This window comes from Pteropus medius, unplaced genomic scaffold (genome assembly GCF_902729225.1).
Source record: "Pteropus medius unplaced genomic scaffold, Ma_sr-lr_union100, whole genome shotgun sequence".
Classification (NCBI taxonomy): Eukaryota; Metazoa; Chordata; class Mammalia; order Chiroptera; family Pteropodidae; genus Pteropus; species Pteropus medius.
In genome coordinates, this window is record NW_024356249.1 from 7,751,386 (window position 1) to 7,776,978 (window position 25,593).

General features: G+C 48.8%; 1 protein-coding gene across 1 annotated transcript in view; it reads left to right on the forward strand.

Moving 5' to 3' along the window:
- Positions 1–25,593, forward strand: part of PLXNA4 (plexin A4) — a 418,364-nt gene that overhangs the window by 297,666 nt on the left and 95,105 nt on the right. Inside the window, exon 5 of the mRNA XM_039861051.1 lies at positions 19,168–19,268. Within this exon, the coding sequence (XP_039716985.1) occupies positions 19,168–19,268 (101 nt within the window). The remainder of the gene's footprint in view (positions 1–19,167; positions 19,269–25,593) is intronic.

Below are 25,593 nucleotides of genomic sequence, written 5' to 3' on the forward strand. Positions count from 1 at the left end.
TCCCCCATCTCCGTCCAAGCCTCTGGATGCAGTGCCACAGTAGGTGTAGGTGTGTAAACTCAAAACCTTGACCTTAGCCAGGGGGTCACAGATAACAAGTATCCTCTAGGGTCCAGCAGCCCCCTGATGCTTTGACCTCCTTATACCCGGTACCTTTCCCTTTCTCTCTAGGTGTGTCATTGAGTTCATGCCAGGATGGGGTCTCCCCACTGTCCCCAAATGGCCATCTGGGGCCCCTTTCCTTAGAGCTCATAAGGCATAATCCCGACACCAATAGTAATTGAACAGTTAATTGAAAAGACTCTTAGCTCTGGGAACCTGGTATATAGGTAACGTTTTGTTCTCTCTTCCATTTGTGCCACTGGCTCTTTCAGACCCCCAGACATGGAACTACCTCAAAGGACAGTCCCATTCCCCTGTTACGTATCATCCCCCACCACTGGGAAAGGGGAGGGAGACTCATCAGGGGTCGGCTAGAAATCAAGTTACAACCAGCACTGTGTGTATCAGAGCATCTCGGCTCCCGTCCATCAGCCCGGAGTGTTATTCATAGTCCGCAGCCTAAGGACTGAGATGAATATAGGAGCTGGGGGAAGGGGACAGCCCCAGTGCAATGAGGCAGAGGCGGAGAGTGACTTATTAGCCCCGCTCCAGGTGTAACCTCCCCCAACCAAGCCAGGATGATTTATTGGTTCAGCAAACGGATTTTTATAATGAAAATTGATTTTCAATTTTAGCCTGGTCTGGAAGGCCTGGGTCAAGTTCAAGAGGGAAAGGGGGGCAATCTAGGGAAAGGAAAGGAAATGTGCTCTCAATTTCCCATGTGTCTGAAATCATTAGAGCAGGAAGGAGCCTCTCATTTTATAGGTGAGGAAACAGCAGTCCTGGGAGGTTGAGCTATTTGGCCGGCCTCAGATGGCGAGGGAAGGCAGAGCTGGCATCTGACCTGGGTCTCCTGGACCCTCGAGAAGCACTCATCTCCCTGGGACTGTGTGTGCATTTGCTCACAGAGGCATGGTATGCTGTAGTGCAGGCTGCTCACTGCCCAAGGACGTCTGCCCCAGGGGAGCTGGAATCCAGCATCATCCTGCATGTGAGAGCAGGGCTGCCGCTACCCAGATGACGTATTCGGAGGCACTATCTGGGACCGTTTCCTTTAGGGGTCAGCTCTTGGCCAGGCAGCAGCTGCCTGGGTCCTTCAGGGCAGTGCCCGTTGGATTCTTACCTCACATTCCAGTGCCTGGAGGCTATTTATTGAAAGGCCTGAGGAGCCATGCTATGTACGGTGGAGACACACTGGGCCGCCCTGTGTCCAGCCCCCGTGTAATTGATCAGGCAAGGAATTTGAGACACGGGGAGTGGCAGAAGCACATTTATAAATGATGCGAGTGTGTCTGCATATTTAGGGGCCTACATCTAGAAAACTTGCTGGTACTGCCAGCAATATCACAGACACACTCTGCTCCTGACCGCTCTCTCCAGGGCAGGCCCAGCTGAGAGAGAAAAGATGAATCTCATGTCCGTTGTCAAAGTCCACTTAGCAGCCTCCTCTGTTGCAGCTCACCACGGGGCATCCGTCACAGGACTCTGCGTCTTTCCCCATCCTGGGCTCTGGGTACCAGGTCCCTCAGCCAGTGCAGCTTCCCAGTCGCTCTGGTGACAACACTTCTCTTGGTCCCCCAAACATGTCCCCTTGGGCGTGTCATATCTGGCTGTGTAAGAAAGCAGGGAAGAATACATGAACATGGGCATGTTTTCTTTAAAAAATGATAGAAGAGTGATATATCGCCTCTTCTTTTAGCTTAGTGTGTTTTTTTTTAATAGACTTTATTTTTCAGAGCAATTTTAGATTCACAGCAAAATTAAGCAGAAAGTGCAGAGAATTCCCACATATCCCCTGCTCTCTCCTCCCCCAACAAACCTCACCCACTCCCACCAGAGTGGTCCATTTGTTATGGTTGATGAACCTACACTGACGTATCGCCACCACCCGAAGTCAACAGTTTACATTAGAGTTAACTCTTGTTGTATATTCTATGAGTTTGGACAAATATATAATGACACGTCGCCACCATAATGGTATGACAGAATATTTTTACTGCCCTAAAAATCCTGTTCCCCGCCTAGTCATCCTCTCCCCTCGCTAATCTGTTACCTCCTGACAGCCACTGATCTTTTTACTGTCTCCATACTTTTTCCCTTTTCCAGAATGTCATATGCTTGGAATCATACAGTATACAGGCTTTTCAGATTGGCTTCTTTCACTTAGTAAAATGCGTTTAAGCTTCCTCCATGTCTTTTCAAGTCTCGATAGCTCATTTCTTTTTAGTGCCGAAAAATATTCCATTGTCACAGAGGTACCATAGTTTATCCACTTACCTACTAAAGGACATCTTGGTTGCTTCTAAGCGTTGACAATTATGAATAAAGCTGCTTAGGAACATCCACGTACAGGCCTAGTTTGTTTTCATCTGCCCAGCTGGACTACCTACCGCCCACTGCAGGAGAAAGACCCGACACCCAGACACACAGGGACTGGTCAGTCCAGACTGGTGGAAAGAACTTGGGAGGGCACCCCTCGTCCCACAGGTACCCTGCCCATGCCCTGCGCTCAGGAAAGCCTCAGTATCTGTCTGCTGCTGATGGAGGAAGGGCCTCTTTACAGGCTAAAGAACCGAGAGATGTGAAGAATGCTCCCAGTCCTTTGTTTTTGTAATTATGAGTAGATTACCATGGTACACGAGCAACAAATTAGATCACCAGAACAGATAAGCACAGTTTAATGCTGCGTCAAACCCTTTCATAAGTCACATCTAATTACATTTAATGATATGCACGATTCGTAACGTTTTCCCTTGGAGTTGGGTGTAACTGGCAAACATATTGCATAAACGGCTGACATGAGTGCTTATATCCAGCAAAACGCTGGATTAAGTGGCCCGAAGTTCTCATCCAACGCTGGGATTCTTGGGATTCTTCCTTGTCATATTCAGTTTGAGCAGCCAGAACATGCTTTTATCGTTACTTTTCTCCTCTCCCCGTGTTTTCTTGGAGCCGTGGTCTGCACGGATGTGGGTATCTTTTCCAAGCATCATGAAAAGTCTAAGCTTCGGCTCCTACAGCCACGCACACGAGGGTCCCCGGGAGACTGGGCACGGGGGACGGGGAGGAAGAGATGAGCGACAAAGGAGAAAAAGCCGGATTCAAAGGTGGAGGCTGTGGTTGGGTGGGGTTCCTGCTCCCGGCGTCATTGGGAACCCCGAACTCTCACTCCTGCCCCCCACTCTGCTCCCAGGAAAAAGCCTTCAGCAACTACCACCAGCGACAGCTCGTTCAGGCTGAAGTACGCGTGCGGGTCCTGCCAGGCAGTTTCTGATGAAGAGGAAATGGGAGGGGAGAGAGGATCCAGGCAGAGGCGGGCGCCCCTCCCCCCTCGCCAGCACCTGCCCTGTGCTCCCCATGCCACCCTTTTCTCAGCCTCCAGCCCTCCTTGGAGGGACATGAGGCTCTTTGGTCTGTGTTGTTTTCATATCCCCATCACTCCTGGAGGGAGCCGGAGAGAGAGAGGCGCCAGGGGTGGGGGCCCTCTCCAGGTCTTGCTGGTTCTAAGTGAGCAGGGCCTGTGGGCCAGGGCTCGTGGGGAGACTCCATGGGAGCTTCTCATCAACTCTTTTGCCTTAAATGCCCTCTTCCCCAGCTGTTCCCTCCACCCCAAAGAGGCGGGTGATAAAGGACTTACTGGCCCACGATAGCTTTGGGTGTCTGTGGTTTTGCTGGATCCGCTCCGTGTCTAGAAAGCTGAGTGGACGGGATCAGCTGAACAGCACAGAAGGCCAGGATGGAGCTCCCCAGACCTCCCCATAACCAGAGTCTGCAGTGTGAGTGTCGTTCCTCAGCACAGCTGGGACGATGCTCAGGATGCGGCCTGGGAAAACTAGCCCTCAGTGTTCTCTCGGATCTCTAGGACCACGGCCAAGTGACTGAGAGTGACTAGGGCTCAGACCAAGCCACCCACCAGTTCTGACATGCTACGAGCAGTGTGAAGTTTACATTATCCTGATGTGTTGGCTACCCTGTGGGCTCAGGCTGCTCCATGTCCCCAGACCATCCTCCTAAGCCCCAAGACAGGCCATGGATTCAAGGCCGAGCTCCGAGGTGCAGCTGCCTCAGGACGTAGGCCAGCTCTGAAGTCTACAGCCCCCGGAGCCAGTGAAACAATTCCATAATTGGTAAAACTTCATGAAGTCATGCACACCATCCCCTCCCTGCTCCTGCCAGGGTGACATCGTACCAGGCCGAGCCATGGTCTCGAATCGGCCCGGGGCCCAGAAGATAGAAGCCTTATTTGGAGATGTGAGTTGTGCACATTAGATAGAACTTGCCATGGAAACAGACTGGCCAAAAAGCAATTCATAGAGGTATTTAAAATGGGACCTCTCCAACCCCATTCTTCCTTCGTCAATTTCTGTGATGTTTGGAGCCAGTTCAGGCAGCTGCTGCTCTCCACGGGGGAGTTATGGCCACTTGGCCCCTGCAAGAGATGGGGTTCCAGGGGAGAGGGAGGCTCTGCTAGCTGTGGAGCAGGTGGAGGGCACAGACTCAGAAGCCCTGTGTCAGAGTCCTGGCTCTGCCGCTCACTGGCTGTGTGACCTAGAGCAAGTCATTTAACCTCTTCCGACCTGTGTCCTCATCTGTAAAATGGAGACTGTCATCTCCCACCTGGCTACCTCGCTGGCCGTGGTGGAGGGGACATGCTTCATGACTGGATGGGCAGTCTGGGATTTCATTATTCCCACTCCACCCATCCCATGCTCAGGAGTCTCTAGCCTTCTGCGTTTCTCAGACTCCAGGGCAAAAATACATCATCCTGAGAACCCAACTCCTCTGCCCCCTATGGCCAGGGACGATTGTCCCAACTCCACCCCATTATCAGTGTCTTCATTGGGGGTGAAGGGAGGAATACAGTGCTTTGAGAAAATATAGATACCCAGCTCCTGAAAATTCTGGCTTTGCTGGTCTGAATTTGGCCTGGCCATCAGCATTTTCTAAAAGCTCCACACTAGATTCCCACGCTCAGCTAGGTTTGCAGCTTTCACTGAGACCCCACTTCCCTGCCCTTCCCTCCTCTCTGGCCCTTACGGGGTGCTCCGATTCTCTCCTGGGGTTATAAGGTTCCCTGAGGTGGCCAACACTCAGCAAGTGGTGGCGTGGAAACTCGCGAGGGGGTCCACCACCGTCCAGAACCAGCCCCCAGCATGCCCAGACCCTCTGGGTCAGGCTACATTCACAGCAGCACCCCAAGCAGACGTAATAAAGGAGAAAAGCTTTTCTAAATGAATTTCACTTATGGCATGCTACCTGCCCTAAACTGTCACATTCCGCTTCCTCGCTGCTACATCAGTCCCGCATCTTGCAGGTTTGTTTGCACACTCAGCAAACGTCCCGTGTTTAATCACGTCTGGAGGCTGCGCCCTCGCGTCCCTGTCACAGCAGGGTCTGCCGGACTCTGTGCCAATACCACCACGCTGGGCCTCGCTGCCCGACCCTGGCCTGGCAGACGTGCCATGCCAAGCGATGTACCCACATGCCGGCACACAGCACGGCCTCTTGTGCTTGGCCAGGAGCCAGCACGATTTCCTTTCTCTCAGCCCCACAGCCAACTTTGGATCACGCCTGTTCACAGAGGACAGGGGAGAAGCGAATAAATTAAGGCCACAGATAAACTCGATCTCATTTTATCTAATAGTTAGGATGGCTCCCTAGCCTCATCTAACTTACTCTGGTGCTGCGAGCAATAAAATTAATTCACTGGGGTTTTCCCTCCTCTTCCAGCCCCCTGCTATTCAAAAGCAGAGAACAGGCTGTCAGAAAATCTGGAGAGGGGACAGGACATGGGGAGCTAGTTGGAAAGTTCTGGGCTGGCTGGAAAGCCCAAGTCCTATTGAAAGGGAGGGAGCTGCAGGTCTGGGAGGTTACAGAGGTCGGTCATGGAGATAGTGGGTCAGGAATAAGATCATGAGGTCCTACTGCAAGTTCTCACAAGTTCTAACTCCTTTCCCAGCACTACTTATAAGGTAACCAATGGCAGAAGTATTCAGCTATCACAGGGACACATCTGGAAACCTTTAAAGTTGAACTTTAAAGCTGAACTTTTTATTTAGGGGAACGTTATCTGTTCCAGAAGAAGCAAACCAAAAGGGCGAGTGGCCACGGTTGTCATTGCTGTCAGGATGGCTGCCATATACTTGGTGCAGATGCTCCAGGAACTGTGCTGAGTGTTTTACACGTATTATATTATTTAATCTGCATAACCTTTTGGAGGCTTGAAAATGTTAAGTGCCTGACCAAGCTATTAAGTGGCAGAGCTGGACTCTGAATGGCGACCCCTCAGATCATGAAGCCCAGATCCTAACGGCTGTGCTGCCTGCTCGTCACTGACCCAACACCTTCATGGGCTCTGAACACCGAGATCTCTCTCCCAGGTTCTCCAGCTACGTGCTTGTCTGACATAGGCAATGACGTTCGATGTTGGGGGCTGTTCGTTGCTGTAGCAGAGAGAGAGGGTGGCTGAGGTTCCTGGCCCTCCTCCACGCCATACCATACACATACTGAGAAAGGGCACATGTTAGCCAGGAACAGACACCTCCTCCCACCCCACTCCCACCCCAGGCAAGGAATTATTTCTGACCTCCCTGAGTCCCCATCTAAATATAGCCCTGACCAGCCGCTTCTCATTTCAGAAGGGGAAATGTATTCCCATCCTCAGTCTGCTGTAGCTCAGATGTCCCAGCTGCACGCAACGTGAAACGGATGTACCACCACCACCCCGCCTCTCCCTTTGACAATGAACTTTTTAATGGAAGCCCGCTGACCCAGGGCTACAGTCCAGTGGAGTCAGCTCCTGGCAGTGGAATTGGGAGACTCTGCCTTTTACCTCCTTGGCTCTGCCACCTGGGAAACGTGAAGGCGGGGGTGGTATGGCTGGGCTCCCTGACCACACTGTCATCCCACCAAGAGAAAAGCAGAGACCAACGCTGACAAACACTGACTATGTGCCAGGATCTAACTGTCACCTAACGGCGGAGTACCTTTGTTATTCCCTTATACACAGAAGGAAACTGAGGCTCAGAGTCATAAGTAACTGACCCAAAGTCACACATTTGACAAGCGGCTGAGCCAGAATTTGAACCTAAGGCTGGATTCGAAAAGCCTGTGCTTCTTCCATCTCCTCAGGCTGGCCTCACGGCAGCCTCTGCTCTGCTGCACGGTGACCCCTTACCCCGCAAATCGTTTATATTAACGATAGAGGGAAATGGTCATAAAAACACGGATCGCAAGTTGTGGTGATTTTCTTTCATAGAATACAACGTAGACTTCAGATTGATAACATCTAACATTTTCAAGATCACAGAAAATGAGGCAAGGGACAGCACTGAACCCACCCATTACTCAGATTAAGTAACCAAGATAGGAATAAAATGGGGAAAGATCTTGGAGTGAAATTCCTGGAGGCTTTTCTAGCCTTAAGATAATTAATTATGATGGAGTCTTCCAGATAGAAAGGGCAATAGAGATCAATTATGTTTGGAGGACAATTACAGCAAGTTAAGGTCTGGGGACCCCCTCCCCAATCCCATGATGCTCCAGCACACCAGGACCCCTCTTTGTGGAAGCTGAGCTGACCCAAACATAGCTGCATGATGGAGTCTGAACACTGGTGACCATGGGCAGAGGTCTCCCTGGTCCTTTCTTAGTTCGCCCATGGAGAAATGTGGTCCTCTCTGTGTTGGGGAGTGGGGGGGATGACGTGGTTTTCCTGTGGGGGGCTTCGGTTGGGCAGATGGGCCCCCTCAATCATCAGTTACCTTCTCAAAAAATGACCACCATACAACACCCCGCCCTGGTCTCCAATATGGGTTAGTTAATTTTGCAAAGAGAAACCCCTTCTATGGCCCTGGGTACACTTCTTGGGCGCTGGTCCCCCTAAGGCATACTGAGAGAGACAGACCAATCAGCCATGGAAGTTTTTCGTAGTTCCCAAGTATTAGAAATCATGTGGTTATAATGAAAAATCAAAACTTTGACCCTAGAATAAATTTGGGGCTGACTAGTTAATTTGGTTTAAAAGACTAAAAACGTTAATGCATCTTTTGAAAATTATTTGAATTTTCAAGTCAGGAAAAAATGTTTAATTATACCCTGTCTGTAAAGAATTCAAACTCTCCAGAGCTGACCACTTTTAGCAGTTTTACTATCTCTCCAGAAGTTATTCTTCACGCAAAAAAAAATATGTCTGTGTGTATATGAATACATAGCTACAGAGTTGTCTTTTTAAAATAGAAATTGAGTCAATATACTTTTTTCCGAAAATGGCTTCTTTTTAACTCAAAGATGGTTCATGACTCTCTTTCCATGTCTTATAATGTGGTGAAGATGCACATTATATCAGAATACGGATATAGCACGTTTATTTAACTGGTCCTATATGGTTAGACATTTAGATTATTTCCAAGGAGTCATCATAACATACAAAACCACAGTGACTGTCCCTAGCATGCACCTGTACCTAGGCACTAGCATGTCTGCAACGAAGATTCCAAGAGAAGACCTGCCGGATAATTTTAGGTTTTATTAATAACTATCAAATCACCCCTCAAAAAGGTGGTACCCATCTAAGCCCCCACCTACAGTGTCCAAAGCATAGAAACCTTTTAAAAATGCTATTATTTTAACAGTTGTCCTTTTATTTATATTGGAAGAATTACTGGAAAAATGCCCTTAGGGCAGCACCTCTTAACGAGGAAGACAAAATTGTCCGTGTGGGCAAAGATGACCCATGTCCCAGGCTACTTAGACATCAGAGGAGCCTCTTCCTCTTCTCCGGCAGCAGGCTGGGTCCCTAACCCCACAAGGGGAGCTCATATAGGTTTGGGAGAGTTAGGTGGCTATGTCGAGGCAGAGGGTGAAGGCGGAGGAAGAGGAAGAGGATTCAGGCTCCTTCGGGGTGTCTGTGGTGTGTGTGCTGCCTCCTTCCTCAGCCAGCAGCACGGGCTTCCTGAGAAGGAACCCTATGTTGATGGGACCTAAAAGGCTCCACACTGATCTCAGTTTGCATTCATTTGAGCACCACGATTTTTCCCAGGGTCAAATTCCTCTTTGAAGGAATTTATTTGTCTGCAATCCAAAGGAGCTACCTACCCAGACAGGGATGTCTGCAAGGAAAGTGTATTTATCTGCAAACGTGCTCCCATGGCCAGGAACACTCTCTGCCCACAGGTGTGTGCAAACACCACTTCCATTACCAGGCACGCACGCTCAGGCCTCCGTGTACTCATCCACATCGGTGTGCCGTTTATACACAACCGCTCCGCTCTGCACAGTCAGATCATTGCGGGGGGCTCTGGCCAGCAATGCCCTTGACAGAAGGAAGTCAGAGGAAGTGTTGGGCTCTGGGAGAGAAGAGAGTGCCCGCCCAGCCTGCCCTGCCACCTCCCACAGAGTCATACCAGGGAACCAGAGGGCCTCCGCATATGTCTCGGAACTGGCTTGGCTCTTTGCGGGCTTGGATTGAGGTGCCACTGTGCCATCCCCATCCCCTCCCCCTTCTCCTAGGCTGCTGGAACAAAGTCCCCTCCCCGCCATTGAGCAGACTGAGCTTGGGACACTCACCAGCAGGTCCCTAGTCCCAGCTCCGATGGGGCCACACCTTCTGTCAGCATCTGCATCACTAGGGGAAAGGTGGCTAGAACAGAGCAGCAGCCCTTTGATCCCCAGGACAAAGGCACCTTCCCACCTGCTAGGCCTGGGGGCAGAGAGAAAAGCTCACATCCTTCAATGTGTGTGTGTGTTCTGAAGGTTCCCCCTGACCCTAGGGCTAGGTCTATTAGGGGCAGGCGTCTGTATCTAGAGATTGGGTATAAAGAAATAGTGTTGGTGGCCATGTGGCTTTGGACAAACCCCTGCATCACTGAGGTTCACTTGAAACATGACACACTGGCAGCTAGATTGTATCCATGTCTCTTTCCACTTGTTAACTCTGTGAATGCCAGAATACTCCTCTCTTCATCCCGGGTAACTTCTAGCCTGTATGTTGGTGGTGTGGGCTCTCCGCGTAGCATGTGGGTGTGGCTGTCAATCTCCTGAAATGTACTGGATTAGCCTGCCTAGGAAAACTCACCTTACAACACCACAGCCCCGCAGGTCAGGCCTCTGAGCCCATAGTGTGAATGTGAGCATGATAGCCCAGAGAGGGGAGAGAGTTTGACCTAAAAAGTGAACTTGTGACAATAACCCAGAAATTATAGGTTTTAAAGTAGAGTCAGGATTTATCAATTATCTCCATGGGGTCCTTGGAATATATTGGAGATCGACAGAACCAAATTCATTCATTCATTCCTCCATGCAAGCAATCGCTCTTTTGCTCATTAATTCTCATTTACTATGCCTGAGCTGAGTACTAGGTGTGGTGGGATAAAGAGAGATGACTTCACACTACCCCTCTTGTGAGCATTTTATCTGAGAAAGAGACCAAAATAACAGATATAGCGTTGTTATTGGCTTTGCACTAACATATGTTTCATCTTAATTAATCCTCAGGGTGCTTGCTATTATTCTCAGATGAGGAAAAGAGGGTTCGGGGAGGTTAAATAAGTTGTCCCAGTCACACAGGAAGTGGCAGACCCAAGGATTCATACCCAGGTCTGTCTTCCCCCCAAATCTCTGCTTCTCACTTGGCACTGAGATAAAGCTATTCTAAACTGTTTTTCTCCCCGTCCACATTTGAAAGAGCCAGGAAGTCTCCCTGGAGGAGGAGGGCTCCATGAGGCCTGCCGTCAGTCTCTCTTTAGGGCTCCTACACAGGAATGGGCCTCTTTGCCCACTAGAGGGGCCCCTTGGCCCCTGAACTCAGCCAAACCTCCTTGGTTTACAGTAAATAGCCTGCAATACTGTGAAATTTCCAGCCCAAGAACCTGGATTCGGCGGAGGGACCAGTGTTTTCTCAATTCCTCGGGCTGTATGGGGCCAGTCAGCGTGTGCAGGAGCCACTGGACTGCAGCCCAAGCTTCGTTTGAATTTCCCCCTTGGCCACCCTCCTGCTGTGTGACCTTGGGCAAGCTGCAGCCTCTCTAAGTTGTGGCTTTTCCATCTGTGCAGCAGAGGAAGGGATTACTCTCCTGCTTGGTGAGGGTCCTGGCTAATGACAAACGCGTGCCTTGGTGGCGCCATCCAACCTGGGAGGAGCGAGGATGCGGTGATTTCTCCGGGCTCTACAGAAAGCGTGCTGAGAGCTCCTCTCCCAGCTACTGCCGTTTGCTAATGAGGAGCAGCATATGTTGATGATTCCGGCATCAACGCTCACTCCTTGGCTGTCCGAGCTTCCAGAGCAAACTGGCTTCCTATTAGGCATTTACACTTATTAATAGCAGCAAATTGCAGCCCTCCACAACATCTGCTACTTTTCATTTGCAAAGAGCTTCCCAGGCCATTTGTATTAGGAGTATTTTGTGACTAATTCTCTGAGGCAGAGTAGGGTCCCCCTATCTAAAAATGAGTCAGTGGAGACATAATGAGGGGAAGGGATTTGTTCAAGGTCACCCGGACACCCTGAATGGTTTAGATCTCAGAACCTCACCTCCCCAAGCCTCGTGCTCTGGGGCTACTGTCCTTGCTGTTCTGAGCATCGATGACCTTGACCCCAGAACTCCTGCCTAAAGGCAGATGGGGACAATGGTGACAGCCAGTGCTGCTGCCATCAGCCTGCTCTCAAGTGAGGCCCCTGCCGGATTAGCCCCCACGGCCAGAGAACAAGCAGAAGGAATTACAAAGTTCATGGCAAACATTCTGGAGGATCTTTTATTGCTGCCAAGTAGATAAAATTATCTCCCAGCACTGGGGCAGCCAGAACGTCAGTAGAGAGGGTCCTGTGAACATCTGTTCTTCCACTCAGCTATTCACATCTGGAGAACTGTATTTTCTTTCCAGAATCTTTTCCGGTGCTTTACTCAGAGTTAGGCCTGCCTGAGATCTGCAGATGTATTATCATGGAATTAAGAGAGCTTGGTCAGCATGGGAGATATTGGGGGGAAAAAAGTCATTTGTCATGTTAGATCCAGTTTTTAATAATCTGCCCACCATGCAACCAGGTGCTTATAACCTCATGTTTATCTAGACCTGTGTGATACTCAGGTTAGAAATTACCACACTGCAACCTTACCCCTCCTCCATTTAGCCTTTTCCCTCTATCTTTCATGAGACTGCACCCTGGTGTGACTTTCTGCCCAGCACCTATTATATCGGTTAGCTATTACTACAATAAAGCTGTGTAACAAACCACCCCCAAGCTTAGTAAGCATTAATTCTCATGCTCATGGATCTGAGAGCCATTGCGTATCAGGTGATCTAGGCTAAGCTCAGCTGGGCAGTCCTGCTTCAGGCTACTACACCAGCTGGGCTTATCTCCTCTCTATGGGCTAGGCTCGGGTCTGCCCTATATGGGTTCTTACAGAGCCCAGGCTGAAGAGGAAGCAGCTACATGAGGGAGTTCTTTTCAGGACAATGACAGAAGCACAAGAGGGCAAAGCCAACCACATAAGCCTTCGCCTTATACTTGCTGCCATCCCACTGACCAAATCAAGTCCTGAGACTAAGCCCAAGGGAAGTCTATATCACCTCTCCGTTCACCATAAAGCCAGGTGGGGGTGGTGGGTGGGGATTAGGAGGCTACTTTAGAGGAGTAAAGAAGTGTTGGGACTCATGACAGAATCTGCCATAGCCTGTGACCAGCCTCTCTGCCTCTCTTGCCAGTTTGCCACATTCAAAATTACCTTCCACCTCTGAGCAAAGAGGAGGTGAATGACTAAGTTTCAGGCACCTGGAGTGACTTGAAATAAAGCCAGATTTCTGAGCCACTGCTCACTTACCACAAGTTCAAGTCCTGACAGTGAGGGGCATTGAGGCTATCATGGGAAGACAAGGAGGCTCTGTAAAACCCTGTGCGGCTCCGGGTAAGCAAAATAAGGCCCAAAAGGTGACCAGAGGCTATCAAAGAAAAGGTCCCTGGAGAGGCCTTGAAGGGTTCCCCAAGACTGTGACACTGAGATCCATATGCATTGCTGAGTTCATTTTCTATGAAAGGACTGACTTTGCCCAACTCTGCTTCCTGTGCTTGGGGATGGGAGCTGGGTAGGACAGCATGGAGGAAGGGTGGGCACCAGGCACAGCATCCACACAGCTTGACAGCTCCCCAGCACTTTCTTGGAGTTTCTTAATGCATAGCCTTGCCTCTTTTTGTTTCTTCTTTGACAGTTTTGAAGGAAATTGGGTACTTAAGAAGCCTTTTGGACATTTAAATTAACTCCCACCATCAGGCTCAGGGTAGGCACTGTAGCATTAGCATCCAATTATAAGAGGAGAGATGGAGTAATAACTCACATTTTGACCAGAATGTCAAATGCTTAAACAAATTAGAGACACACACAGAAACTGTACATTCTGTCTATGGAACATTTCTGAATGTAATCAGCAGAGCAGCAGGCACCCTTCGGAATGCTAACGGCAACAGGCAGGGTGGGACCCTATTGCCAGAGGAAAGCATCTTTCAAAATGTCAGGGAAACCAGGCAGGGGCTATAGATAGTGGGGTCCAGGACTCAAGGGAACTGGGAAAATTTCTCCAGCTTCCCCGAGCACACCCAGGCCCCAAGCTCTCCAGGCAAAGGGCTCCATCAATCACCATGCAAAGCTTCTAAGGACCAGGACCTTGGGTTGAAATCCTATGTGAACCCCTTTGCTCTGTTCTCAACCACTTTTTGTCTTCCTGTCCCAGGCCGTGGTTTTGTAAATTCATGGCCTTGGTCATGGCGCTGGACAAGCGAGGGAGGAGAGATGATGATTATACCTACAATAGTCCGAAACCAGACAAAACTATACTACGTTATTGAGGGAAGTTTATTTACCTTAGTGGCAAGAGGATAAAGCAAACCAATGTGAATCCCAGAAAGGTCATGGAAGGAGAAAGAAGGGCAGGGATGGAGACGGCATGAAGGTGCATTCTGGTCACACCTGGGAGTGAGAAATGACAAAGCAGAGGCTGAGCAGTAACAGGAGAACTGTTCACATCAGGGGCTGTCTGACCTCCCTGGAACTGTTTGAATTCGAAGCGCCTTCCCTGTGCCTCCTAGAGGGCTTGGGAGGTGAGGAGCTGTTCCGGGTAGAACAAGGCTGTGACATTATTTTTCCCAATCAGGACGTGGAGGTTCAGAGCGTAAGAATGACAGATCCAGTTATATAACAATACATGATAAGAGACATTCATCCAAAACCCTTTTGTCCATTGGAGATTAAATTAAAAAAGAGTAGCGATGCCTATCTTTTCACTCAAGAATCTCAGGATATTTCATAAACATGAATTTATTAGTCTACCAACAAAAAGCTTCTCCCCCTTGACGTGGGGAGCTGAGCAGAGAATGGGCGTTCTCACATCAACCCAATAGATTTTTTTTTAAGTTTTATTGTAGTGAAATATACATAACACAAAATTTATCATCTGTCCATTTTTAAGTGTTCGGTGGCATTAAGGACATTTGCATTGTGCTGCAACCGTCACCACGCTCCATCTCAAAACCTTTTCATCTTCCCCAGCTGAAACTCTGTGCCCATTAAATACTGACTCCCTGTTTCTCCTTCCCCCAGTCCCTGGCAAGTACCATTCTACTTTCTGTCTTTATGAATCTGACTGCCTCATGTAAGTGGAATCATACAATATTTATATTTTTGTGACTAGCTTATTTCTTTTAGCATATTGTCCTCAAGGTCCACCCGTGTTGTAGCATGTGTCAGAATGTCCTTCCTTTTTAAGGATGAATAATATGCCATTGTATGGAGAGGTCACATTTTGTTTATCTATTCATCCGTCGGTGGGCATTTGCGTTGTTTCCACCTTTTGGCTGTTGTGAATAATGCTGCTGTGAACATGGGGGTATAAGTATTTGTTCGAGTCCTGCTTCTGATTCTTTAGGGTATGTACCCAGAAGTGGAGTTACTAGATCGTATGGTAATTTCTATGTTTAACTTTTGGGGGAACTGCCATACTGCTCAATAGGTTTTGGCACAAAGCCACTAGAACATACCAAAAACTCCATGTGCAGACCCCATCCTAATCCCTCCCCCCAAGGAGCCTTTCCCCATCCCACCCCCCACCCCTGGCCCACGGGGGCTCTGAGAGGTGGCGAGGCTCCTGCCTTAGACACAGTAAAGAAGCTATTGCAGCCACATCAATCAACTCCTCCCTGGGGTACAGTGGCCAGGGGACAGACCTCAATCTTGTGTCGTCTCTGGGACCATCCATCACTGAGATAGCTCAGGGCACATGGCCATGTGATTTGTTCCCAAGCAGAAGCACCATGACTCTTCTTTCGCCTCTTCCTTGGTCTACATTCCCTCACTCAGTTAATTAGCATGCCTGGCACTGTAGCTTAAGACTGTAATCAGCGTGGGGTGGTTTTAATTAATCGTGTGTCTCTGCATCTGGAGTGGTTAGTGTTCCAGGGTCAGGAGAGGAACCGGAGATGGGGAATGAGAGAGGCGGCTCTGTCTGGTATACGGTGTGGGTGGAGAATCTAGATATCTGGGGAGAGAGAATCATAATGTCAAGGTGGCTCGGAAACCACCGGCCACCTGTGCAGCTTACTAGCGATGTGTGGAAAGTACCCAGAGCCATTAGGGTATGGAATTGCACCAAGATAAATGGTGAACTAAATCTAGTTTTCAAAAGCGATTTGAAGTGTTGGGAATATTTCTGATGCTTTCCAGAATTACCTATGGGGTGAAGAGTGAACTAATGCAATGACATAGGTTGGGATCAGTCTGGGAGAGCTTGGCCATGCTGGAGAATATTGCCTGATGGCATGACTTGGCAGCCTCCCCTGGGCCTGGCCTTTTTCAGGAAAGTCCTGGAAAGGTGTCTGGGGTGGGTGGGGTGGGGGACACTTAGCTCTCAAATGATGATAACCTTTCTCCTTGGTCTGTCAGAATACTGTTGCCTCCCTACCCCCAATTTCAGCGTCCATGCTCTAAAAAGAATAGAGAACCCCTAGATCAAGTTCAGAAGAGTACTTTTAAAAAATGACTGAATATATCGATAGAAAGATCCTAAAAGTAAAAGTTAAAAGAAGCTGGGTCTCGTGATAACTGCCCAGGACTCATGTCCCTGTCCCACAGGGATCCACCCAAACCGGAAGCAAAGAAAAATATGTAACTGTTACAATAGCTGGAAAAAGCACTAACTAAGTCCAGGAAGCTGGGATAATGCCGGGGTTTCATCCCAGAGACTGAGCAACGGACAGATATTTAGGGCAGATATCGCAGTTTGAGGAGGAAATGACTCAATCGAGGTACAAAACGAGAAAAGCTCTTCCAGGCTTGTTATGGTTCCGACCGAGTGCAGGAGGCCCACGGGGGCTGGCAGAGCAGTTTGCTGTGGTGTGGGGGAGAGGGCAAGGGACAGCCCTCATCAATGAAGAAGGGGATATGAGTGACAATAAACAAAAGATAATCACTTGTGACACACGCGATCATTTACAAAGCAGTTTCGTACCTTGGGGATCATCCGTGCTTCGGGAAATTCTGTGAAGTAGGGGAGATTTTTATCTCCGCATTTAAAGATGAGAAAAAAAATGAGACTCAGAAGCAATAGGATCTTGTTGCCAGTTAAGTGGTGAAGCCAGAATTCGAACCTAGCTCTGCAAGCTCCTATACTCTTTCCAACCAAACAGAAATGACTCTTGGTTAAAATGGAAACGAAGGAGTGTACGATTTGGGGTATCAACAGTATTAAACACCAGTTGCAAGATATTTGCAGAAACCTGAATGCGAAGGCTTTTGAGAACGTCAGATTGACGTTCTCAAGCAGCTGGCTCTTCATGTTGCACACCCCGAAACCTCATGGCACATCTATCCAAGACAGATTATAGAACATGTCAGTGGGAGAGGCTGGGGAGGATATTAATTAAGTTCAGACCAAGAAAATGCTTTTGATTGAACAAGCCATGATTTTCTCTTTAAGACCATGCAAAATATGGAGTGCTAGGCAAGCAGCTGGAACATATGAAAACATTATTATGTACTTATGTTACCAACCTTCACCATCTATGGCCCCTTTTATTACTTGTTTTCCCCCTCTAGGCATCATGTTTTGAAAGGGTTTTGCCTACTAAACAAACTGCATTTATTAAGTAATAATATATTTCCTATTCTTAATACGAGACATACATCATTGGGCATGAATACAAACAGAAAAGAGCAACAATTCAATTTCCATTCACCTTTTGGAAATATTGAAAATAGCTTGTGGACCTCATTACCACTCATGAATTCCTACGAGTCCAGGTACTTTGAGCTGGGAAACATTATTTATATGCTTGCATGACCAGCATGTCTATGCCCATTTAAGGGGTGGGGAAAGAAATTTAAGGGGGCAACAGGAAGAGGGTAAGTTCCTAGCTGCGTGTAGAGCCAGCAAGGTAATTTGTAAGAAACTGATTGTCAGGATTAATTACGAAAATGGGAAAGTTGCATATAGGCAGAGCCGAGGCATGACTCATGCCGATTACATGAGCGGGAATGAAAAGAAAGATAAAATTCCAAATGTCCAAAAAGACATCGGAGAACGTAGAGAAAGGGTCCCCGAGGCCAAGAGCAAAGCTATAAGAATGAGAACAGGAAGCTGAAAGGTAAATTGGAAGAAGCGAACATGCAGTGTGGTCATTAAGAACGCCGAATCTGTACTTAAGAAAACAAAAAGGGATATGTAAAGGGAATAAGAAAATGAAGGTAGAAAGGAAAAAGAGATCGTGTGGGGTTTGAAATTAATTATTAAGTAATTCCAAAAGGGAGTTTCGAGACACACTGAGCAGGCTCCGGTGCAGTTTGCCTGTGCATGAGCTACAAGGAGCCCCTGCCAAATGGTGCATAATTTTGCAGAGGCAGATGCCCTGTGAAGCAGCAGGGAAATTACAGCTTCTGCGTTTGCTCATGAAGCTCAGAGGCTCGGTCGGGTCAGCATGGTTTATACTTCTCAGTGTTTGTTGTCTGACGGTGAGAAATTTAAAAAGATGACCACATGAAATTCTCTTAGCTCAAGCTAAAAGATTAGGTAAGAAATCCTCCATTGAGATATTAAAAAGTATCCTAAATGGTACAGAATGATTAAAAATTTAATTTTTTTTTTTTTTGTAAAGAAGAAACTGGCAAAATGAAGACTAAAGACCAAGGCTATAGAAAGAAAACTAAAATTCCATTTGATCCTGTGTATTGTTATTAAAAACCTCCTATGCATCGGGGCCCTGAGAAGTCACATAAAAAGACATAGGGCAAAGGGACATTGGAGAACAAAGAACTGGAAAAGAGCTTAGGAACATTCGAGAAATGGAAGCATTTGGGTCAAGCAGAACATTTTGCATTAACAAGAGGCTGGTGAAAGCAAGTTTTGGGGTTGCAGAGAGAATCTCTCCTCATGAGAAGAGTGTGGGTAGGACGAGAAATAGCAACAGCTGCTCTTTGAAAGGCCCACAGTGAAAAACATTCAGAGCCGGTCGGCCAGCAGGATGAGAAAAAGAGAGGGGCAGGTAACAGCCACAAAGCGAGTTTATTATACCTGGTTAAAAGGCATAGAGAAAGAGAAAGTGAAGGTCTTGGCCTTGAGTTAAACACCCTCTGGAACCGCAAAAATTATGAAGGGAGACTGGGAAGACAGCAGGACACTTGATGGCAAAAGAGAAACAAGCGTGGGAAAAGAATAAACTTTTGAGTTTATAACATGGATAAGAAACAAGTACGTGATGAATGTGGAGATGTTTGAGGTTTCAGTGGTGAGAAAATTCAACTGAAGACTATATAAGTATCTTTTATAATAATTTAATATGAAGTCTATGAAGTCTATTCCCAGAGGTTTCTAAGAAAATAACAGGTGTCGTCTCCCCTGAGTGCTTAAGTGGCCACCTGCTCAAATATGGTCATCAAGGTCCCTTTCGGTTCTGACACTCTAACCAGGCCCCTTCGTGTTCCTACACTGTTTTGGGTGATATGCCCGAGAGCATACCATCTCTTTCTGGTGAATTGCTGTGTGTTCTGCAAAATGTTGACCGCTCTCTCCCTTGTTGTCGGGTCCCAGCTCACCAGAGTCCCCGTGGAGTCGTGCGGTCAGTACCGGAGCTGCAGCGAGTGCCTGGGCTCGGGTGATCCCCACTGCGGCTGGTGTGTCCTCCACAACGCGTGAGTACCGCCCGCAGCTCCCTCCCGCCTCCCGCTTCCCCCCGGAGCTTTCTTCCCCCTCGTCTTCTCGGTGGCCACTCACCTTCCCTTCGCTCTCTCTTCTCTGCCCGTCTTTTCTTACTCTTCCTTCCTTGTGTTATTTGCAAATTTTATCTCCCTTCTTTTGTTCCGATAGCCCCTTAAATCACCAAATTCCGTTAAAAAGTATAAGAATGGCAGCACGGGAATGATGATGGGCCAGGGTGTAGAATCGTGCTGAGTGATGACACACTGGGGGGCTCGAGGGGGTTCTGGACATTTATGGCTATGACTTGACTAGAGACTGATTCTAGGAAGGAACAGCAGAAAAAAAAGGAATTGGACTTTTTCCCAGGGCTCACACGGGCCACTCGATCACGTGCGAGATACGCACTGTCTGTGTAGTGATTCAACGTCCACTTAACAGACTCTTCGATGCCGCCCAGAATTTTCTGGTACTTGGGGTGTACACGTCAAGTGTGCAGCACCTGAGAACTGTCCCTGTGCTGTCATGACACTCATCTGGCTGTTCTCTAAAAGTGGCAAGAAGGTAATGGTATACAGTGGGGACAAATAGTAGCCCGGCAAATGAACTGAGTGAGGGATGTAAGGTACAGATAACCAGCCCAGACATGTGGGGAGAGTTGCAGGCCTCCTTTACGGGATCTAAAGACCTTGGCATCGCTGACTAGAGACGCCCACAACCGTTGGGACACTCTGATGGAATCTGGTCCCAGTCAAGCTGTGGCTGCTGGAACCCCAGGCTGCAAGTCAACACTTGAAACTCGACACTCCGTGAGTTCGACACAAGCATTATAAATTAAGGAGACGGACTTCCTGCTAAGAGGCTGAACTGAATGTGACCAATGACACTTAACAGTCATTTTCAACTGTAGGAAGGTAGGGGCAGGAGCTTGCCCCACCCCCACCCAAGATTGCCTCCGAAAGTTAGAAACACCCTCTCAGATTCTCATATGTTCTCTCCAAGGGCACAGGAACCCTCCCACTTCCGGCTGACAGTCTTAGGCGTGACGAGTCCTTGAGTTCTTTGAGGGAAAGTCTGAGATCCCTCAGGTATGCTATGGTGGGAAACGGACGAGACGGACTGATGAGCTCTGAAATGCATGGAGCTCAGAGATGATCGGAGACTGGGTGCAAGTGCACACGATGCCATGTATGGTGACAGCAAAGTGGAGCCTAAGAGTGGCCGGCGTAACGGATGGAAGACGCTGCACTCAGAATGCAGATCGGCTCTGATCCATCCAAGAGAGCCGCCTAGATGGTACTTCGCAAGGCAGAATGGAAGTTGCTTTCTTTGTCCCACACAGTGAGGCCTCTCAGAAAGGGACTGTGCTGTGTCACATGGCCTCCTTGGGGGCCTTAGGCCAGCTGACTTTCTGCTTGGCTGAGGATGGCTCCGCTGCTCCTGGCGTGGGCTCTTATACCTGGCATCGTTCAGGGGCAGTTAGAAAAGCTGGCCCTTCTCTGATACTCTATGCCCGTGGGACCCAAAAGCAGGTCTCCGTGTCAGCTTTGATCCTGCTTTGACCCACTGGTGGTGCTGGCCAGCTCCACATAGAGCTGAACCCCTGTGAGAAGGCAGCAGAGGTGCTGCCCACCTGCCATCCTCCCCACTCCAAAGCTGAATTTAAACAGGAATGAGAGGAGGAGGTACCAGGAACTACTTCCTGCATGACCTCAGTTTCCCCTTTAGTAACATAATACCTGCCTCCTGTCAAGGGGCAGGAAACAGAGGTGTACTGCAGCCAAGGTGAAGTCCAGACAGTTCACGAAGGAGGCCGTCGGCCAGCATCTCTACCCTCAGCGTGGCCTTGAGAAAACAGCCACTGGCACGAACCTGAGGCATCTGCCACCAAGTCCAAAGTCCACACTCCCCCCAGCTGTGCAGCAACCTGGGATAGCAACCCAGCTCCTCATGTAGGAATCGGAGATGGCAATGCCCGACCTGCCCACTTCACTGAGTGTTTGGAGAATCAAATGAGATTATGTGGGTGAAAGGGCACTGTGAACTGTGGGGTGTGTGAAATGTAAAGTGGGGGTGGAACAGGACTCTGGACACGGTTGGGGAAGGCCTGAGAGCTCATGGGGGCCCTCCTTCTTATGACTTTGGTTGACCCCCACTGATTGTCCAGATGGCTCTACGTTAATTGCATTTTTCCCCTCCTCTGAGCAGTGGATGCTCCCGCTGCAATATTTCTCACCTCTGTTAACCTGGCATCATGTCTTTTTCTGAAGCTGGTAAGGCTCATCCCTATGTGTCATGTTGGTACAGCCCTTATTAAGCACAGGCTCTCGGAAAGCAGAGGGACTGAGCAAGTGCTTTCTCTATGCCTGTTACTCAGCACGGAGCTCCTGCTACTGCTCGTAGCCCCTCCCCGACCTTGCCCAGCACGCCACGGTGAGAGCAGGCGTGCAAAAGCCACGAGGGACTTTGGAAGGACAACTGGAACAGAAATCAATAGAATGTAGTCCTCACTTTTTGCAAACATGCTATGGGCCTTTGGACAAGAATAGTTGATTCTCATTATTCATGGCAGTTCTGTTCTATAAAGTCACGGCAAACACCACATTAGTGAATACAGAACCATTGCTCCTAGGAAAAATACAGAGCTAGGTTCCTATGAGCCTCTGGTCGCAACATTTTTGTCAACCAACCAATCCATAACCATGTTTTATGTGTTTCTGTTTAAAGATACTTTATTTAATATATATTTTTTCACTAAAATTGAATTCACAGCCAATGGCACTATAATTTGTGCCTGAAGAAAGCGTATCTAACACATGTATTTTCTCCATAAGACACATCACAGCTGACTGCACAAGGGAACACTGGACAGCACTTCAGCATGATACTTGGGGGCCATTTTAAACAGTGAAATCCCCAAGAAAAAGCACAAAATTGTGAAAAACTTGACACTACATAGACCTCGAAAAGGTCACTTGTCTATGGCTGAAACAACAAGGCAGAGTGGTGTTGCCTTGTTAGACCTCTGCTGGGAACATGTTTATAAATAAACTTTAGCAAGTAGGCAAATTCACAAATACGGAATCCACAAATAATTACGATCAACTGTAACTCTGCGCATCAGAAACTTGGCGTCCTAGTTTACAAAGAAGCAGCAGCCTGTTACCCTCTCGTGGTGGTGGTGTGAGGGTAAAACTGGGTGATAAAGGATGTCATAAAAGTCCAAGGTGCTTCACCGAGTCAAGGTGTTGTTCTCTGTAGCCTTAAGCCTCCTGGTTGTATGGCGACCTTGGTGCTAGGGGCTGTGCTGCTCTATCTCGTAAAGCCCAAGTCCTCTGGGAAGATTCAGCTCATCAGCACCCCTGGGCCAAGGCTGCCCACCCACCGTGACACTCAGCAAATCCCCCCTCCCTCCCTCCCAGAGTTAATGACCAAGGACGCCCCTGACCTTCATGGCCAGGTGAAGAAGAAGTAGGTCTCTGGAACTTCTAAGATGCTTGTAATCAGGATATAATGTTTAAATTTACAGAGAGTGAGATGCACAGATCCTAAGTGTACAGTGTGAAAAGTTTTGACAGATGCAAACAGCCAGATAATCCACACCCCAATCAAGACATAATCATTTCCCTCATCTACAACGTTCTCTCATGTTCCTTCCTATTCTTCCCAGCGGGCCTTGCTTCCCTAGTTGCTCAAGTTCAGGTCAAAGCCAGACATTGCCTTTCCTGCTATATCCTCCCTTTTATTTTAAATAGTTGCCAACTGGACATTCATGGTTGGGAGAGATACATGAGGACATGGGCCAAGCAGGAGGGAAGGGCAAAGTCTGAGGCAGGCGGAGTAGGTTCAGAAGGTCAGGGAGGACCAGAGAGAGCCTGCAGACGCTTACTCTGGTGCCTCAGCTTGCTAGGAAGAAAGCATGCCGAAAAGTGCGTGGGTTTCATCACGGCATGGGACAGCTGTGCCCGTACACACAGACTTATCCGTGGGACTCACATGGGCCCTGTCCCTCTGTGCCAGGCACATTGCTGGGCTTGGGGGACACGAGGGGACTATGTTAGACTGTCTGTGTCCTGAAGCTTTTTGGGAACTAGGCTTCTGGTCCAGGCAGGGATGGGGAAGGGGGTGCCGTCTCTGCTAGAATGAGCACACATCATGGGTGAGACCCTGTGCTGAGAGCTGCAGGGCCCAGGGAGCATGTCCTTCAGGAAAACCAGGGCCAAGGGCAGCAGGAAGAGGGTTCCTTCGGGCGTCAAGATATGTCTGTTTTATTTGTCACTTCTGCCAACGTTTCCCATCATTGTAGAGAGTATGAGGTTGGGAATCTTGTGGGATGGGAAAGCAGAAGAAAGTGTGTGTGTGTACAGGAGAGAGAGAAAGAAAGAGGGAGAGGAACAGAAGGAGAGAGGATGAGAATGTGCATAGTTCAAGGGCGGGGCCCCTGCTAACAGGTGGCGCAGGTGGCTGAAAGGGCCATTTGTACTAGCAAGGGCACAGGTGGGTTACAGACGGAACAGGCTTAAGAAATGCTCATGTAATTGAAACCCTCCCCCATTACTCAGTCTCCATCGCCGTGAAGCCTGACCTGCCAGCCCCAGTAGCACAGAGGGTCATCCTGAGGCCTGTCTCACAGTCGCCAGTCCTAGCCCACAGACTCACTAGCTTCTAATGGCAACAATAGCTTCAAAAGGCTGGGTATTTGTTTGTCTATGACTCTTGAGCCTTTATTCCCATGGCATTCACTTTGTGCCTGAGCCGACCTGTTCTGACTCGGGCGAAGGTAAAGGAAAGCCTATAGCCCAGCCTGCCTTCGCCTGTCCTGGGCCTGGAACCTTCCCTCCAACCACCAGGCTTGGCAGGCCCCCAGGCCCCTCTCCATCTTCCATCCCAGGCCAAGAAGCCTATCTCAGTCTCAGTAGGTAACAGGACCCCACAGCAGACACAGCCGCATCGATTGGCCCAGACGTTACCTTTGTGAAGAAGGGTCTTCAGAGTCACTCCTGGGAGTCTCGTGTAACCCAAGACATCGACAGGGGAAAGATAAGATCAGCTTTTAGAAAGTCTCCCCCTTGCCCCCCGGTGAACCCTCTTCTTTGCAGATTTTTTTCTGTTGGAAGAATGTCCTCCCCTGGGTGGGTTGGCACAGGTTACTGTTCAGGATTCATTCGATTTCTTCTTTATACAATTTCTGCCAAGATGGAGAGAGAGAAGGGAAGGGAAGGGGAGGGGAGGGGAGGGGAGGGAGGGGAGGGGAGGGAAAGAGCTGCTACTCAGAGCAGAAGGATGGGTTAAAGCTAAGAACCTGTCCGTGGACAGACTCAGTTTGTATTCCGTTTCCTCAGCTCTAAAATGGCAATGAAAACGACATTAAAAAAATTAAGGGAGAGTATGTGCGTGAAAGCCCCTCCCTGTGCCAGGAAGTAGCCCTGATTTCAACGACTGTGTAAGCAGAGGCCATGGGTCAGACCCCAGGGCCCCTTCCACGGTCCCTCTCCCTTTCCTGTCCTCCCCAAGACAGAAGGCTGTGGCTGGGCGGCTGGAACAACCCCGCCACTAGAAAGTCTTCCTCCCTTGGGCAACTCCAACCAGCCATGTCATTTAGGCCGTCTTCAGTGGCCTTGTGTGTGGCTTCCCGCCAGCCACCCGAGAAAGTACAGAGAACAGTTTGTCCCACAGTCATGGCCGAGTGTCCCCTTAATGAAGTACAAACCGATTCTAAAATGCAAGTCCTTCCTTGCTGCTTCTAAGCATCTCCAAGAGCCGGGTATCCAAGGGCTTCTCGTCACTAACCTGCGAAGTCAGTGATCTCTCCCGCGGCTGTTTGCAGAACGTCCACACAAACACGAGGAGGTGTTGGGAGCACTCTGCCCGGCAAACTCTCTGCAATCTGTGCTGTGGTCTTCCCTGACTCTTTGCCAAAAAGGTGTCAGCTTCCCTTCCAGAGGAGACTCCCAGACTAGATACTAGTACATTCAAATTTTTCTTTCTGTGGCTCAGCAGATACACAGTACGAATTAAAGAAACTTGCTTTTCCTCTCTTAACCACTGCCTTCTCCCCCTCCTCCCCACATACATGTAACACATGCTTTTATCACCAAAGGATGCTAAATCAGCAGAAGAGGCTAAATCTTCTCATAGGAATTAGGAAAGTCCTATCATCCATCCTGAATGTCCTTCCCAGTCTAATGACGTGGCTCTCTGGGGACAGCCTGAGGAGCTGGGCTACCTCTGAGGCTTGAAGTCCAGACATGCACACCCTTATACCAGCATTCACACGCTCTGCGTAGTCATGCGTAGCCACCCCGGGCCAGGTGGGGTGGA